The sequence below is a fragment of the Strix aluco genome, chromosome Z (genome assembly GCF_031877795.1).
Source record: "Strix aluco isolate bStrAlu1 chromosome Z, bStrAlu1.hap1, whole genome shotgun sequence".
In the NCBI taxonomy this organism is placed as follows: Eukaryota; Metazoa; Chordata; class Aves; order Strigiformes; family Strigidae; genus Strix; species Strix aluco.
Genome location: NC_133971.1, coordinates 60,539,202 through 60,554,884, shown reverse-complemented (window position 1 = coordinate 60,554,884; position 15,683 = coordinate 60,539,202). Strand labels below are relative to the sequence as shown.

Below are 15,683 nucleotides of genomic sequence, written 5' to 3'. Positions count from 1 at the left end.
GCGATGTTTCGTGTATGAGTGATGAGATATAAATTTAGAAATCAGCCCTGTTTTCCCACCTATATCTTACTGGGTTTTTTCCTCCCCAAATCCATTTTATAGCTGTAAAACAGCAAGTGTAGTATGAAAAATAAATAAGCTAAGTTAAGTCTGTAGGGAGGCTGCCCCTTTTATTAGACCAACTGATACAGCTGAAGCAAACAACCAACCTTTCAGGCATGTGATTTGTCTTTAGGTCTGATCTGCAGCCTGTTTTTTTTTTCCCCAGCTGTAACTGGCAGCATATTACAAGATACTACCTCACCTTAAAAACCTTGCCTCACTTCAAATCCTAGACCGAAGCAGCTATAGCAACCCAAATACCACCACAAACAAATCAGAGTTTAGGACCCAGAGCCCTGTTTCAGGCTTGAGGGGATGTGACAGCTGACTGAAAATCAATGAAGTGTGATTAACAGAGCATCATGATGAGGCAAGATAAGGCTCAGAATGTGCTGTCTTGCCTTGCAGACTCAATTGTCTGCCTTGATTTTTAACTAGATTGTTTTAGTACCCTACTAGGATGGGACCAATTTGCTTATGAAAACAAAAGATCAGACTAAAGGAAAAGCCACGGTGGTGCCCATGCTTTGCCTAGTGCTCTTTGTGCTGTGTTTGAGCCGCTCAGGTAAGTGCTATTTCTTCTTCTTCCAAGCCAAGCTGCAGATGTTCAAGATTTTTTTTTTTCTACTGACCAGTTAGCTGCTGCTTGCTGAGATAAGGTAGATGCTGGCTTCCCTTGATCTCTTCTTAACACCGTCTGACTAGCAAAAGAGGGTTGTATCAGCTGCTGCCTTTGTATTGCAACCACAGCCAGTTTGGTGGCAAGGTTTTAATAGCTGGGTTGGGAGTGGGGGTGGGGTGGTGGTGGTCGGTGGGCAGAAGTTAACAAAAAAATCCTAAACTCGACTCGTACTGCTAAAGGGAATTACGAGACAATCTCCATCACCAGGAGGAAAATTGAAATGCCTCAGGCAAGGTGATGAAAGGCTAAGTGTCCTGCCTGTATTTCTCAGGGTGTTTTGCACATTTGTTTAGCAGACTTCCTGTCCCACGTCTCTTGCTCCTGTGCCTGTGAGGAACTGCTCCTGGCACGGACTGCAGAGAGAAACGGGAACCTGGAGGAGAGGAAAGATGGCAAACAGTGCTTGGTTACTTGTACATGTGGTAACCTGACAGGAAGATACCCAACTTTTGCCTTCTCTGTGCACCATATGGTAAATTCAGGGATGCATCTCTTCTATGGCTACTTCTCTGTTTTTTCAAAGGCAGTGCTACTTTGTTCAGTGTTTTCTCCATCCCTTTATCTAATTTAATCATCATATGGGGCTTGATCAAAGGAGCTTTTAGGCTATTTTTTCGGCTTCGTATATCTTCCTCCTCATTGCTTTTAAACTGTCCTTCTGCCAGTACCGAGGCTGTCTTATAAGCGAACCAACCTTGTTCCTTCCGGCTTTCTTCTTTGTGAGACTTCTCAAGTCTTTTTCACTCTTTTCTGTGGCTTCCCAGCAGCTGAGTATCAACACATCCAGCCCCAAAACCAGCTTTACCACCTCTCTGCTATACCCCCTTGGAGCGTCAGAGCCCTTGGACTTCATGTGAGGTACGGGCTGTGAAACAGCACCATTTTCCTGAGGGAGTTCATACACAGCCATGGACACCATGCCCATGGGATGTGTGGTTGTGTATGTGTACGCAGAGAGTTATACTCAAATAAACACAGAGCAATGTATTCCAGCACTAAGATAAATCTGGTTTTGATCCTGCATGTTTTGGGGTTGTGGATTTTTTCTAGTCAATGGCTTTCCCATTAAATTTCCTGTGTTTAACAAACATGCACCCCTGTAATCCTCCTAAATGGAAAGCAAAAGGGCTGGGAACTAGGGTCTCTGCAGTGACTCTTATGTGTCAGGTGATTGGACCACTGAGGTTGTGGGTAGTGAGGGGGGAGAAATACGTTCTCTCTTCTTTTTGTTGAGTTTTCTTTTGGTTATGCCTGTGTGGCATATTTGTGTAGGTAATCCAGTTTCTTAGGTCAGGCCTCAGAGTCTGCCCCCCATTTGCTGCGGTGGAGCTAGGGTTAGCCCTGGAGTGAGAATAAACTCTGGAGCAAGCAGAAGGAGAAGGCATTTGTGGTTTCCCAGCTGGTAATAGCAGACCTCGAAGGCTTGTGACAAAGCAGCAAGACACAGGGTGGCTGCAGAGGTTGCTATAAACTTTGTTGACAACTGCATGACCCTATCCCTGGCTGTGGTGCAGAGCAGGTGGAAAGGAGTGTGAAAACTCCCTCTGACCAGCTGGCCTCCACCTCTCCAAGGTTTGGTAACCCCACCACAACTGCACGTCCAACAACAGAAGACAAGCATGGCATGTGCTAGAACATCGAACAGTAAAGTAATTGTTACCCTGTGAGCAGCAATCATTAGGCTTCAGAGTTTACAGCTTCTCAAAGAGGAATGGGCATTTGCTGTGGCTGGAAGTGGGGGATGACAGTGCTGCTTGGACCTTGTGCTACCTTGAGAGAATCCAGACTGCATTAGGAAATTATTTTGTCCAATAGGAAACTCTCTCATGGGAGCAGGTTTTTGCCTTAGGCAGCAGTGCCACTTTCTGCCAGGCTGACAGGTCTGCCCCTGCCCATGGCCTCACATAGACCCCACTGAGAGAGAGGAGGCTGCATGGCCTGTCTCACCCAGAAGGTGAATAGCAGCTGCTGTGGGAAGAGAACACAGACAGGGATAGTGGTCTGTGATCACACCCTTTCCTCCCTGCATGTGGCAGAACATTACCCTCTGCCTCCAGTTTTCTCTCTGGAGGCACTGCTGAGCTCGGATGCCCTTTCCTCTTTTCCCATGGCACAGGGACCCTGCTGAGGGCTGCCTTACCTCTGATGTTTGCTGCCCAGTGTGTGTGAGCCCCTCAGCTGTGCCTCCTTGCCAGGGCTCTTCCATTGCCCAATCCTCGCACCGTCCCTCAGCTGCAGCCCTCTGCCTGCAGACCCCTTCTGCACCTAATGGCTGGCAATCTAGGCACGGGTGTCCTGCTCACATTGGAGCTGGCAGGGAATGGGTGGTGAGGGGATAAGGTGGGCCCAGGGCAGTGCCCTGTGAGGTCCCCTTTGTACAGCAATATTGGCTGTGACCACTGTGGAACAGGGTTGATCAACATGAGCTCCTTTTTGCTCCATGGTGCCTTTGAAGATAGATGAAATCCTTTTCACCCTTGGGTGCTGTGCGTGTGCACAAGAGTAGAAGTGGAGGTCATGTCAGGACCTCAGCATCATAGAGAGTGGGGCTGGCATTGGGGAAAGGATTGAGGGTCTGAATGGCCCTTCCCCTTTCATGGTAGCAGGGGGAAGAGGTAACATGGTGGAAGGGACCAGGGGAATCCCAAGTCTTGCAGGTACGGACCATGATGGCTCCATGCTTGGCTGTGGGCAGACCCTGGCTACATCATCCAGCTCCTCCTGCTGCCAGATGAGTCCTTTTGCTTTTTGCTCCACTGATGCTGTTGTTCACCCAATCAACTTCTCCAGCTGGGAGAATTCAACTTTCTCAACTATTTGCTGCTATCTTCTGTTAAGCCCAGAGGAGGATTCATTTCCGAGTGCTGCATGAGGCTCCCTCAGATCTAGCTTACAGGTCAGAAAAACAGCAAGGAAATCCCACCAGCCCAATCCTTGCACAGGGCAGTCTCTCTCTCAGAGACGTCATAGAAACACACAAGTGCAAGTGAAATTCCTGGACCCTAAATTGTTCACGGTGTATTGCTGCTGTTTCTAGCTGCAAACCAGCCAGCCAGGGATTGCCCCACAGTGACCAAATTTCCCCTGTGGCCCCAGTTATCTGTGGTAAACAGAACTCTTTCTGAGGGTTGCATTTATCAGGCTGGATATTTACTACTCAAGAGTGAAAGAGAGTACCTGATGCTCTGGGCCTGTGGATTTTCTAATGAGTAATAAACAAGAAAGACTGGGCAAGTACGTTGACTCAAGACAAAAAGAACACAAAAACCGGAAACCTAGTGCAAGGTCATCACTGCTCTCGTGTGATGATTTTTCTGTGTGAGTTGGGCTTGGGCTGTGTTGCCCTCCCCTCCCGTCCGCCTAGTCCTGACAAGAGTCTGTGCATCTGAATTCCTACAGATTTTACTGGCAAGAGCTGCCCAGAGGCAAATTTGTCTCACATCATTGCTCTGCCTCACTTCTTCAGGTCATGCCATTCTTCACATCTGCTTTCTGGCATGGCCCTACTCTCTGTTGTTCTCTTCCAGATGTGGCTGCCTTCAGCTCAATCGCTGAAAATGAGGACGCTCTCCTCAAGCACTTATTTCAAGGCTATCAGAAATGGGTCCGCCCTGTGGAAAACTCCAATGACACCATCAAAGTTCTTTTTGGATTAAAGATATCACAGCTTGTGGATGTGGTAAGTCTTGTGTTGGGCTTGGTAAAACATTCTTTCTTTTATAGACAGTCATGCATCCACCTGGGAGGGCTGGTGGTGCTGTTGGCTTTTGACTTCTGACACATGACATGCAAAGTGATGGTCAGGCAACAAAACACTGAGTGTGGTGTGGTGCTCCTGCCCCACACACAGCATGGGCTGTAAGACTTGTTTGTTTTGCAGCAAAGCTGAAGGTTCTTTTTTCCCTGGTGTTCTCAGGGAATAAGGCCTCATTGCATCAGGTGTTAATCAACAGTCCATGCCAGTCAATTCCTGACATTTACATTTGTAATTTAATGAAAAGACAGCTACAAGACAGAGGTGAGGAAGAGTAGAGCTGGTTGGACATTGCTTACTACAAGTAAACTTGTATTCAGGTCAAAGGCAGCTTGTATCTTGACCCTGCTGGCCACTAGAGGCAAAACAGACAATCCTATATTTTTGCCCATAGGGAAAATTTCCCTCCCCCTTCCCCTCCATCACTGCAATGCACAGTGCAATTTGCACAGAGCTCAAAGGTACCCACACAACAGCATGCTCCTTGCATCTCCTGGCTCTTGGCAGGATCCCCTTGTGCTGTGGAAGGCAAACTCTGATCCTGTGCTCTGTTCACATGTTCAGGACAATGTTTCAGCTTGTATCTTCCCAAACTCACTCCAGGCTGAGCAGTGTGGGGAGACAAGCTATCCTGTGAGCCCACAACCATGTGTGTCCTGACCCCACTTGCTGGCTGAGCCCTGCTGCCTCCCTGCTCTTTGGCATCTGATTCTTTTGGACTACTGTGAAATGCCACATCTTGATTTTTCCAGCCTCAGGAACTCCCAGCGAGAGCAGGGGCAGCACCTAGAAAGTCAGTTCTCTTCCCCCAACAGTGACTTAAAAGCCCAGGCCCATGGGGAAACAGGACCATAGGGGTCTCCTCTGCTCAGCACAGGGTGGACTCAGCAGGCATAGGGTCTGTTTCTTCTGGCTGTTTTGGTATTGCAATGCTCTCTACCTTGTGTCACCCTAGGATGAGAAGAATCAGCTGATGACAACCAACGTGTGGCTGAAGCAGGTAAACTAGACCAAATCAGACCTCCCCTTTCAGTGTGGGACTACTGAGCGAAGCAGCTATCCCAGCCTGCTGCCTGCTGCACCATCCATCCCCTTTCATGACACTGAGTGGTCAGACAAAAGCAGCACCATGTTACCTTGCCTGAAGTTTTCATATAAAAGGGCAGAAAGGCGGACAGGTGGAGCTTTAGGAAATAGGATACCCTCTTCTCCTGGCCTGCACCCTAGCTGTGTATTCAAGTCAGCTGTATTTCAGGGAAGCAACATCTCTTGATACTGCAGTAGCTGTTCCTGGGATGCTGTGTGTGCCCTGAGGAACCATCCTGTCTCAGACTTAGAGGTCACACAAGTACTGTCTATCTCACCTGAGCTAAGACTGGTGCCTCAGATAGATTTCTTCGTCAGCATAAGTAAAGAGAAAGAAAATGCCATCATGTTATCCCCCCTTACCCCCCCCCCCCCCCCCCCCCCCCAATTAAACTCTGTGGCAAATTAATCAGATCTCTCTAACATAATTACTTCTGGAAGTGACAATAAATTATACAAATGGGGGAAAGGTGCAAGTTGAACTGTTAGGTCTCCTTTCTTTTTCACTCCTGAAGAATGCTGCATTTGGTTTAGATTACATTGCACCAGTTTATTGACCTTGTGACAATTATTTTAAGTCTCTCAGCCATATGAGTATCTATAAACATGTCATCTGATCCTAGGCAGAGGACATAAACCTCAAGCCATACTTGCAGTGGTGCCATGGGAAGTGGCTCCCAGGGGTCGCTGTGCTGGGAAGGAGAAATGTGGCTCAGTTTTTGTTCTCAGTCTGATACACGTAGTGCTGCAGGGAGTGTGAGCTTCTGGATGGAGCAGGACTCCTAAAGGCTGTATGGACATTATGTGCAAAGATGGTCTCTCCCTTGAAGAGGGAGGAGCTCAGACCTCCCCTTACTGCAGGGAGTACAAGAATTTCCCATTTTTCTGGGGAAATTTGCTATGGATCTGAATCCAACTGCTGAGAGCTTGCCTGGAAAGAGCTGACATGTTACGTTTTCCCCACCTTCAGCTGCAATTGCAGAGCCCCTCATGTTCACAGGGCCAGATCTCGACTTCCTTACTCTGTTTGAGTAGCCACTTGGGTGGAGAGCAGAGCCCTTCTACAAAAGTAAACCCCCTGTCTGTCCTCTCCCCATTCCCACCAGCACCCAGCTCCACCTGCAGGTCCAAGCCCTGCAGTCTTCAGGTGTGGAATCAACCCACTTCACCCTCCTCATTCTTTCTATTCCTGAAAGTGTCCCCAGAAAGATTTTACAGCCTTTTGCAACCTTTGACAGAATATTCCTGGGTCTGACCATCTCCTTCTTCTTAGATAAGACTTGGCTGCTTGCTCCACCCAGGACAGCAAAGTCTCCTAAGCCCTGGGGCAGCCTTCATCCCTCTGGCTGGGTGACATCTTGCCAAATGCAAGGTTACAGTGACTGCAGAAGAGAGGGACCTGAAATATTGACTGACATTAGCAGGCCAAATACAAACCCAGGCTGCCCTAGGGCATTAGGCCTGAGATGCTAAGGCAGACAGACACCTAACGGTCCTCTCCATTGCTGCATGAAGCTGTGTGGGGACATTTCAGGTTAGCCCATCCATGCTGACACCCTGTTTGTACTGCAGCATTGACCTCCCCAGAGTCATAGCCTGAAGGCTGTGTCACCATTCTTGCTGTGGGAAATCAGGTTCTGCTGTAGGTTACTCCATGCCACCATCCACTCATTGCCTCTTGGGTTTTGGGGAGGATGAGAATGAGGGGGAAGTCACTTTATCTAATCCTTCTGCCTCATGCTGTAGCTAAAAGAAGGACGTACCCTGGAGTCTGCACTGTAGACATGCTGATTTCTCTGGAGCCTTTGGAGACTGTGCTCAGATTTTAGCCAGGGCAGCTCCCTAGGGTAACTCAGCACTGTGATTTTCAGAATCATTGAGCTGGGCTCTCACTAGTTGTTACCATTTCTAATATTTTTTTCTCCATCTGAGTGCCTGAGAACATCAAGGCCCAAATGAAATGCAATGGGGGCCAAAAATAAGTGAGACACAGGCACATGCAGATGCCCCTATGAGGTCAGGAGGAGCCCTAAATACCTGTGGCCTAAGCCAGGTGTCCTGCTTTGGAAGTCATGCATTCTTGTAGGAACTGGTCCCAAGAGCAATCCAGTGCTTGGTGGATTATTAGAGTGCATAAGCACAACAGTTATGAAAAAATCCATAAAACTAAGCAGAATAAAAATATTTTTTTCTTTTGCGTAGGGAAAAGTGAAAAACACTAAACCAAATCAGAACCTGTCCTTCTGCAGGAAGTCAGGGAAGTCTGGCCCTCCCCCTAGGTGTGTGAGGTTTAGGGGGAATCACAGTCATAATTTTTCTGCAAGAGTCTGGCTTTTCTCAGGTGAGCAAAGCTTAAACCCAAGGGATTTCTTTTTTTTTTTTTTTTTTAACCTCAAATGTCCAGATGTTCAAGATGGTGGGACTTGATGATGTGTATGCAGGCAAGCACACAAGGCACAAAGGGGTTCAGGCAAGCTATGGTGTCTACCATCAAGAGTCAAGAATCTGTATCCAGTGTTTCTTAGTCCACTTGCTGTGGATTGAGCACTTCAGTGACAGCCCAGAGACAGGAATTTGGCAGAACTGGAGGAAGAGGAGAGCAGCTTGGAAGAAAGGGAGAAGAGAGGAAAGGGCCCTTCACATCTGCTGCTACAGTTTGTGTCAGCATAGCCCGTAGGGAGATTCCCATTTTAAACTGCTCATCTTCAAAGTCTGCACACAGTCTATTTTCTGCTCTAAAAAGAAGACACGCAACCATTTGCCTTGCAGACACGAAAGAGCACTTTAGCTGGGAGATAAATCAATGCAGGGCAGAGGGGTGGGAGGAGTATTGCAGATGTAGCAAATAACCCAGGCCAAGGGGCTGTTCCAATTCCACTCCAGAGGGATGATTATATCTCCAGGTGGCTCACAGGGTATTTGCTTCTGTTGTGTTAGTGCATACTATGAGCTGACTGTGTTAGCTGATGCAGTCAGCCCTGACTATCCACTTGCATAACAGATATGTTTCCAGCCTAAGCCCCCTTGCATCAATTACAGGACATGTCCAGGACATGTGTGAGTCTGTGCCCACCTAACAACCCAGGCTGCTGGAAACATCTGGTACATACCCATCCACAGAAAAAGTGGTGTGCTCTGTCCCTTCTGCTGAGGCTAAGAGCGGCAATGACTGCTCTTCTCTTTCTACACCTGAACAGCTCCCATCCCTCCTGCAGGGAGGAGAAAGAGCAGCAAGAGGAGCCAGGGGTGGAGGACTGTTCCTGATAGCTGATGCCAGTCATTTGGGCAGTTCAGAGAGTGGGTCCATGTGTCTGCTGGTGCAGGTAGTGGGGCATTAATCCTGCTATGATAACACCCTGGGCAACTGCCTCCTTTGCTTGTGCCTTGGTCCAGATTTTAGGAGGGCTCTATCAGCCACCTGCCCATGACCTGCGGCCCCATCCCATCCCTGCACCTAGAGGACGAAAATGCTTGTTCTTACTGTCTGTGTTTAGGCCTCTACTGAGGCTCAGGGTTGCTGTCACACTGTAAAGGACTGCAATAACAAGTGTCTGTAGGTATAGCTGTGAAAAGCGTGTGGAATTGAAGAAGTAAGAGGGGAACAATATGGTGGGAGAAGAAGCAGAGAGTATCACATTTTGGCTCGTCCTTAAGTCATAGAGGAAATTACTCAGAGAAGGATGAGCCCTCCCCATCCTCGGGGAGCTCTTAGTGCTGGAGCTTAATGGAAAGTGGTTCATCTTCTGCTTCTTGGTACTGACCACAGTCTACAGTTCTTTCTTCCTCTTGCTGCTATTCCCATGGGTAAGTGAAAACCCCCATCAGTAGTGAATGGGGAACAGAGAGCTGTTTTTCCACTACATCTTTGTGGAAATCCCCAGGTTGCTAGAGCCACTTTGCTAGGATGTCCCCATCTGAAAAACAAAAAGAGGAGAGAAAAATTATTCTGGAGTTCAGCATAATGAAAATGGACAGGACTCCCCTTGCTTTTGCTTTTTTAGTGTTATCTCTTCAGGACTGTAACCAAATGCTTTATAATAGTGTTGTATTATTTTTCCTGCAATAGTGTGCAGGTCTTTCTGATGAAAAAACGATGATTTGGTTTGCAAGGACAGTGTACAGATATTGGATGTTGTATTCTGTTCACTGAAAAAAGACAGGTCTCCACTGAAAAGTAATTAAAGGCCACCTGTCTGTCACTAGGGTAGTACTAGCCATGCCAGCTGGTTCTTCTACAGGTTCAGTGCCAGCGAAAAACGTCATAGGCTGGTTCTCAGAGGGACAAAGTGCCATACCCAAGGGAAGTGGCTCCTTCCTTCTGGACTACCACTCAGGTGGGCTGGGCAGATGGGTGAGCGAAGTGAGAGTCAAGTGCTCTCCGGGAGTGCCTGCCTCGGGGTTGCCTGCAAAGGGATGGGTTGTTGGGGCCCACCTGTGGCTGGAGGGGTAGTGCTTGTGGGGATTGACATCTCCCAGCCATGCCTGCCTGGCATCCTCTCTGCAGCTGTGCAGTCTTACATTAAGCTCTGTCCATTGTGCTGTGCAATGCAGTCCCTCTGAGGCAGGTGGTGGGAGGAGGAATGAGGCTGTTGTGTATGAGTGTGCAGAGGACTCTGCTGGCTTGTTACAGGAATGGATTGACTACAAGCTCTCCTGGAATCCAGAGGAATATGGTGGGATCACTGCCATCCGTGTCCCCTCTGAGTCCCTGTGGCTTCCTGACATTGTTTTGTTTGAAAAGTGAGTAGCATGGCTCCTTGCTCCAGGCTTAGGCCAGAGCTTGGGCAAGGCATGCCGGTCGCCGTTCAGCTTGCGTGTGCTGTCAGAAGGCTGCTTCTTTTAGCAGTATGAATGTTGGCTTCCCTTGTGCTCCAGGTGATAGGCAGAAGGCAGAGCTGTGGGGGGGTAGGACTGGGGCAAACATAGTACTGAACTTGGTGCTGTTTCTTCCTGTCCAACTTGCAGTGCTGATGGACGTTTTGAAGGATCCCTGATGACCAAAGTCATAGTCAAGTACAATGGAGTGGTGACGTGGATGCCACCAGCCAGTTATAAGAGCTCTTGCATGATGGACGTGACCTTCTTCCCCTTCGACAGACAAAACTGCTCCATGAAGTTTGGGTCATGGACATATGATGGCAGTATGGTGGACTTGATTTTAGTGGATGAAAATGTAGACAGGAAAGACTTCTTTGATAACGGGGAGTGGGAGATCTTAAATGCCAAAGGTATGAAAGGCAACAGGAAGGACGGGTTGTACTCTTACCCATTTGTCACTTACTCCTTTGTGTTGAGACGACTTCCGCTGTTTTATACTCTTTTCTTAATAATCCCTTGCCTGGGATTGTCTTTTCTAACTGTCCTGGTGTTTTACCTGCCTTCAGATGAAGGAGAAAAGCTTTCATTATCTACATCAGTTTTAGTCTCCCTCACTGTTTTCCTTTTAGTGATTGAGGAAATAATCCCTTCTTCTTCCAAAGTCATCCCTCTGATTGGTGAGTATCTGCTGTTCATCATGATTTTTGTGACCCTCTCTATCATCGTGACTGTGTTTGTTATCAATGTCCACCATCGCTCCTCAGCAACTTATCATCCCATGGCTCCCTGGGTTAAAAGACTCTTCCTCCAGAAATTGCCTCAGCTGCTCTGCATGAAGGGCCATGTAGATCGTTACTCCTTCTCAGAGACTGAAGAAAGGGAAACCACTTTGAAATCAAAGCTCCTGGGGAAACAGAAACACAAGCAAGCAAAAGACAGAGAGAAAATTGTTACTGCCTTTCTGGAAAAAGCAGCTGACTCCATTCGATACATTTCCAAGCATGTTAAAAAGGAGCATTTCATCAGACAGGTAGGTGAAGAGAGGGCAAGGAGGGATCACAGTTTTCTTGAGAGCAGTGGCTTCCAAGCTCTTACCTTTTCTGCATGCCTTTCCCTTTGCCTCTTTCTCCTGCTGTCATCTGAGACATGGCCTGGGAGCTTCCCTTGCTTGATAAATAATACGGGTTTTGGGAAAATGCACTGCTTCAGGGAGAACTGTATAGTGCTGTGAGTCCCTGCTCTTCACAGAAGCAAGAAGCCACAGCAGCCTCCCTTGAAGGAATTCCTGTTTGGGGATTATTTGAATAAGCTTGGCCTGCTTAAATTTGGGATAGACATGAATCTGGAAAATCTCTGAGTTGTCACATGCTCTGAAACTCTCTGAAATAGGCAGGCTCTACGACAGTTGCTAGGTCTCAGTCCTGGCCTCTCGGTGACTATAGACAGTGCAGCTGCCCTGCTTTGATTCTTCTCAAAAGGTCTTCTAGATTTTCGCTAACATCAGATCAGTCCCCAACTACCATGTTTTTCCTTCTCCCAACAATCCACGTGACTATCAAAACGGCAAATATGTGTGTGCATAAACAATGCATCTACCCTAACCCCTAACCCTAACCTTAAACCCTAACCCTAATGCCTAACCCTAATGGCCTAACCCTAACTCTAACCCTAATGACCCTAACCCTAACCGCATAACCCTAACCCTAAAACTACTCCTAACCCTAAAGGCCTAACCCTAACCCCTAACCCTAACCCTAATGACCCTAACCCTAACCGCGTAACCCTAACCCTAACACTACCCCTAACCCTAACCCTAAAGGCCTAACTCTAACCCTAACCCTAAACCTAATGCCCTAACCCTAAGACTAACCCTAATGGCCTAACTCTAACACCTAACCCTACCCCTAACCCCTAACCCTAACTGTAATGGCCTAACCCTAACCCTAACCATAATGGCCTAACCCTAATCCCTAACCCCTAACCCTAACAGTCTAACCCTAATGACCCTAACCCTAATCCTAACCCTACCCTAACCCTAACCCCAACATTTCTGTGCTCTCTTACCCTTGCATGAGATGCATTGGGAAGAGAAAAACTTCTGTTAGCACCCTTTTACCAAAAGACAAGGGCTTTGTTCAAACTGTGCTGAGACAACTTCAGCAGAGAGATGAAGAGTAAATCAAACATGCAGTTTGTGAGCATATAGTGTCCATGAGTGAAGCCTTCTGTTTGAAGCTGAAATAATTTTTAATAAAAAAAGTCACTTGCATTGCTTTTATAAATAGTCCTTTTGTGTGTACAGGGTTGTGCCAGTACTCACAATGCAAAATCCGCCTCCACCTCCTCAATGCACACAATCTGAGCAAACAGAGCACTTAGGCAAACACAAACCAATAAGACCACTCGAACTAGAAGCAAAGTCTGTGCTAGAGCCACATCCTGGCACTTCAGGGGAGATGCAGTTCTATGGAAAGAAAAACAGTTCATTATAAAGTCATCTTCAAGCTTGAATCAGTAAACTTTCACATATGCACTAAGCTGAAAGCTTTTGCACAGGCTAAAAGAAGTTTTATTACCATGTGTGTAAAACTACAGATTTGTTTTGGGGTTTTGAGTGACTCACAGCTATGGATGCTGAAAAAGTCATCCATGTCAGTTTTAGGATACAGCACACTACAAATTTAGAATGTTAAAAACAGATTTTTTGAGCTAAAATATATGTAGAGCATGAATAAAGTGCTGGACTCATTACTGTTTCTGTTTGTTCTCCGTCTCTCCCTCCCAGGTTGTCCAAGACTGGAAATTTGTAGCTCAAGTCCTGGATCGGATCTTCCTATGGCTATTTCTGGTGGTGTCAGTGATGGGTTCAGTTCTCATCTTTACCCCTGCATTACAGATGTGGCTGAACAGTACTTTGTAGAAAATGCTCTCACAGTAGCATACAACAGGTACAATGCCTAGGGATGGTGTTGCCTTTGACCTTGGTCTCTATTGTACAAGATGGGAAGCAACAGCAAGACCGAGGAAAAGTGATGGTAACAGTGGGCATTGGTTAATGCTTTCTATCTGCATACAACTCTACCAGTTACAGATTTGACAGATAGGAGAAGGGCTTGGTGAGCAGCTGAGTCCTAAAGTGGGATTGCACAATTGAGTTATAAGTATTTTCCTAGTAGCTTGATTATATTACAATAAAAGCCAAGATTATTAAAATTGGAAACAGTACATCTGGCACAATGATTACGCTTAAAAGGCAGATCTGTCAGTTAAAATGCTACTTTATAAAAGAAGTTATAGTAGGCACACAAATCAGTACTCAGTTTATCTACATTTCCAAGTAAAAACCACAAAGTCTCTACAGATTGCTCTTTGCATGTGTCAGAACTGGCAATTGCACAGCATGTGCATCACAAGAAGTACAAATACCTTTAGATGGGATGTTTGAAACCTTGACTCTGTGGCTTCACCTTGCGGCAGGATCAGCTCAACAGTGACAGAACTTACCACTCTGCCCACCTGCTACCAGCCTTTATGGCATGCATGCTTTGTCTCTTCTCTTGGACATCAGGAAGCTACAAGGTATTACCCACTTTTCAGTATTATTTGCAGTTTTGCCTGCTGCTCTGTAATGTACCAAAAGGCTGAACAAGTAAGGATTTTCCCCATGCTCCTCATTTAGAAACAATGATTCCTGCACCTGCTTTTTCACAAGACAAGTGGAAATGGAAGATCAACCAAAGTATACTGCTTGGAGAAATGTGGCTATGTTACTCAGTAAGGCAACAGTGATCTTCCTAAACAGTTCAGCTGGAGGGAAGCTGCAGACATTGTTTTTGGCAAATGAAACTTGTGGTTGGTGCAGAAGTGGAGTTTCTCCTGAGAGCTGTGGGGTGAGCTGCCTACTGGGAAGACACATCTTTGGGTGTTGATTTGTTCGTGTCGCCCAGGCAATTCACAGTTTCATTCCTTTGATTCATTCAAATGGGATTCTCCTGCATGATTAGCAGCAGCTCTTAAAAGCGTAAATGAAACCTGACAGAAAATGCACAAGTGAAGCTCTCACCACTTTTGCTGGGGCAGTGTTTTGCTGACATGGAGTGCTTTAGAAAAACCCATTCAGAACTTGTAGATGTTTTCACGGGTAGCGAGGGATTTGGAGATCCAATTTTTGACAGTCTAAATGTGCACCTGGTGTTAAAGCTTTAGCTAGCCTTGAAACTTTCTCCAGAGGGATGGAGGTTAGAATGTGTTAAAAATACACAGAGGTATTCTTGTGCTTGGATTATGTGTACACACCAGATATCTGTGAATTAGTATCATTCCATCTTGTTGGGTCACTTCAGAAAGTTCTGTTCACTTGTGCAATCATTATTAATAAACATGTATTTAGTAAATGACTCCTGGGATGAGAGTGCTCATATGCTGGGCTTTGTTGTTGTTTTGTTGTCAGAAAAGTCTAGATTGTAGCCCATTTTAAAAGCCTTGTCTCAAATCTATTCAAACAGAGGAGTTGTCATGTTCTTGGAAAGTCCTCATAACTTTTTAGTTCTGTGTGTGATTTTGAGGAGGGAGCATTCAGATCTGGTTATTATATTGCAGGAACCTAGAACAGAACCATTTAGTTTAGCATATACAGATAGATGTCTTAACATAAGACACTGGTATAAAACTTCTAGACATTGACTTTACTACCAGCTGCTCCTCTCTTTTTGCATTAAGTCTGATTTTATTTCCCTAGCCAATACTGTGAAATATCCACAGCAAAACTGCCAGGAAGCTCTTCTTTCCAGCATTTAGACTCTTGAAATCAATTAGCAATAGGTTTTCCGTCTGAGCACTGCTGCCAGGGGGCTGCCTCTTAGCCATGACAGATGACAAAATCCTCTCCTGGGCAAGTGCTTCAGGTGTTTAGCTGGCAGATGGTCCTGTCCTCACCTTGCAACATGACATTTCAGTTGCCTGCCTGAAGGCAACACGTGGCTGTGTCTCACGCCAAGCTGCTTCTTCTGGCTTATGCTAGAGGAGGTCAGCAGGGCTCAGATCTTTGGAGCAGGAGATGTATGAACACTGCACAGGTATGGCTTTTGGCCTCTCATCTTCCTAGCATTGCATCTAGGACTGCTACATCTGTAGTCTCATTAGTCATTATTTACTTGCACTGACTGTTTCTGAGCTTCCCTGAATCTCCTTGCCACTGGTCTGAAAATGCATTCAGCATGTCCCACAACCTGGCCTGCCACT

At 46.5% G+C, this 15,683-nt stretch overlaps 1 protein-coding gene across 4 annotated transcripts; it reads left to right on the top strand.

Moving 5' to 3' along the window:
* The first annotated feature begins 424 nt into the window (after nucleotides 1-424).
* On the top strand, nucleotides 425-14,839 carry CHRNB3 (cholinergic receptor nicotinic beta 3 subunit). Of its 4 annotated transcripts, none has more exons than XM_074813221.1 (7): nucleotides 425-667; nucleotides 4,312-4,463; nucleotides 5,494-5,538; nucleotides 10,255-10,364; nucleotides 10,590-11,119; nucleotides 11,207-11,472; nucleotides 13,228-14,839. In XM_074813221.1, the coding sequence occupies exons 1-7, from the start codon at nucleotides 580-582 to the stop codon at nucleotides 13,360-13,362; spliced, it is 1,326 nt and encodes a 441-aa protein (XP_074669322.1). In that variant the 5' UTR covers nucleotides 425-579; the 3' UTR covers nucleotides 13,363-14,839. The 4 variants fall into 4 exon arrangements, with proteins under 4 accessions (XP_074669322.1, XP_074669323.1, XP_074669320.1 ...); XM_074813222.1 differs by lacking the exon at nucleotides 13,228-14,839 and having other exon boundaries at nucleotides 10,590-10,852; nucleotides 11,072-11,119; nucleotides 11,254-11,451; XM_074813219.1 differs by having other exon boundaries at nucleotides 10,590-11,472.
* The last annotated feature ends 844 nt before the right edge of the window (nucleotides 14,840-15,683 follow it).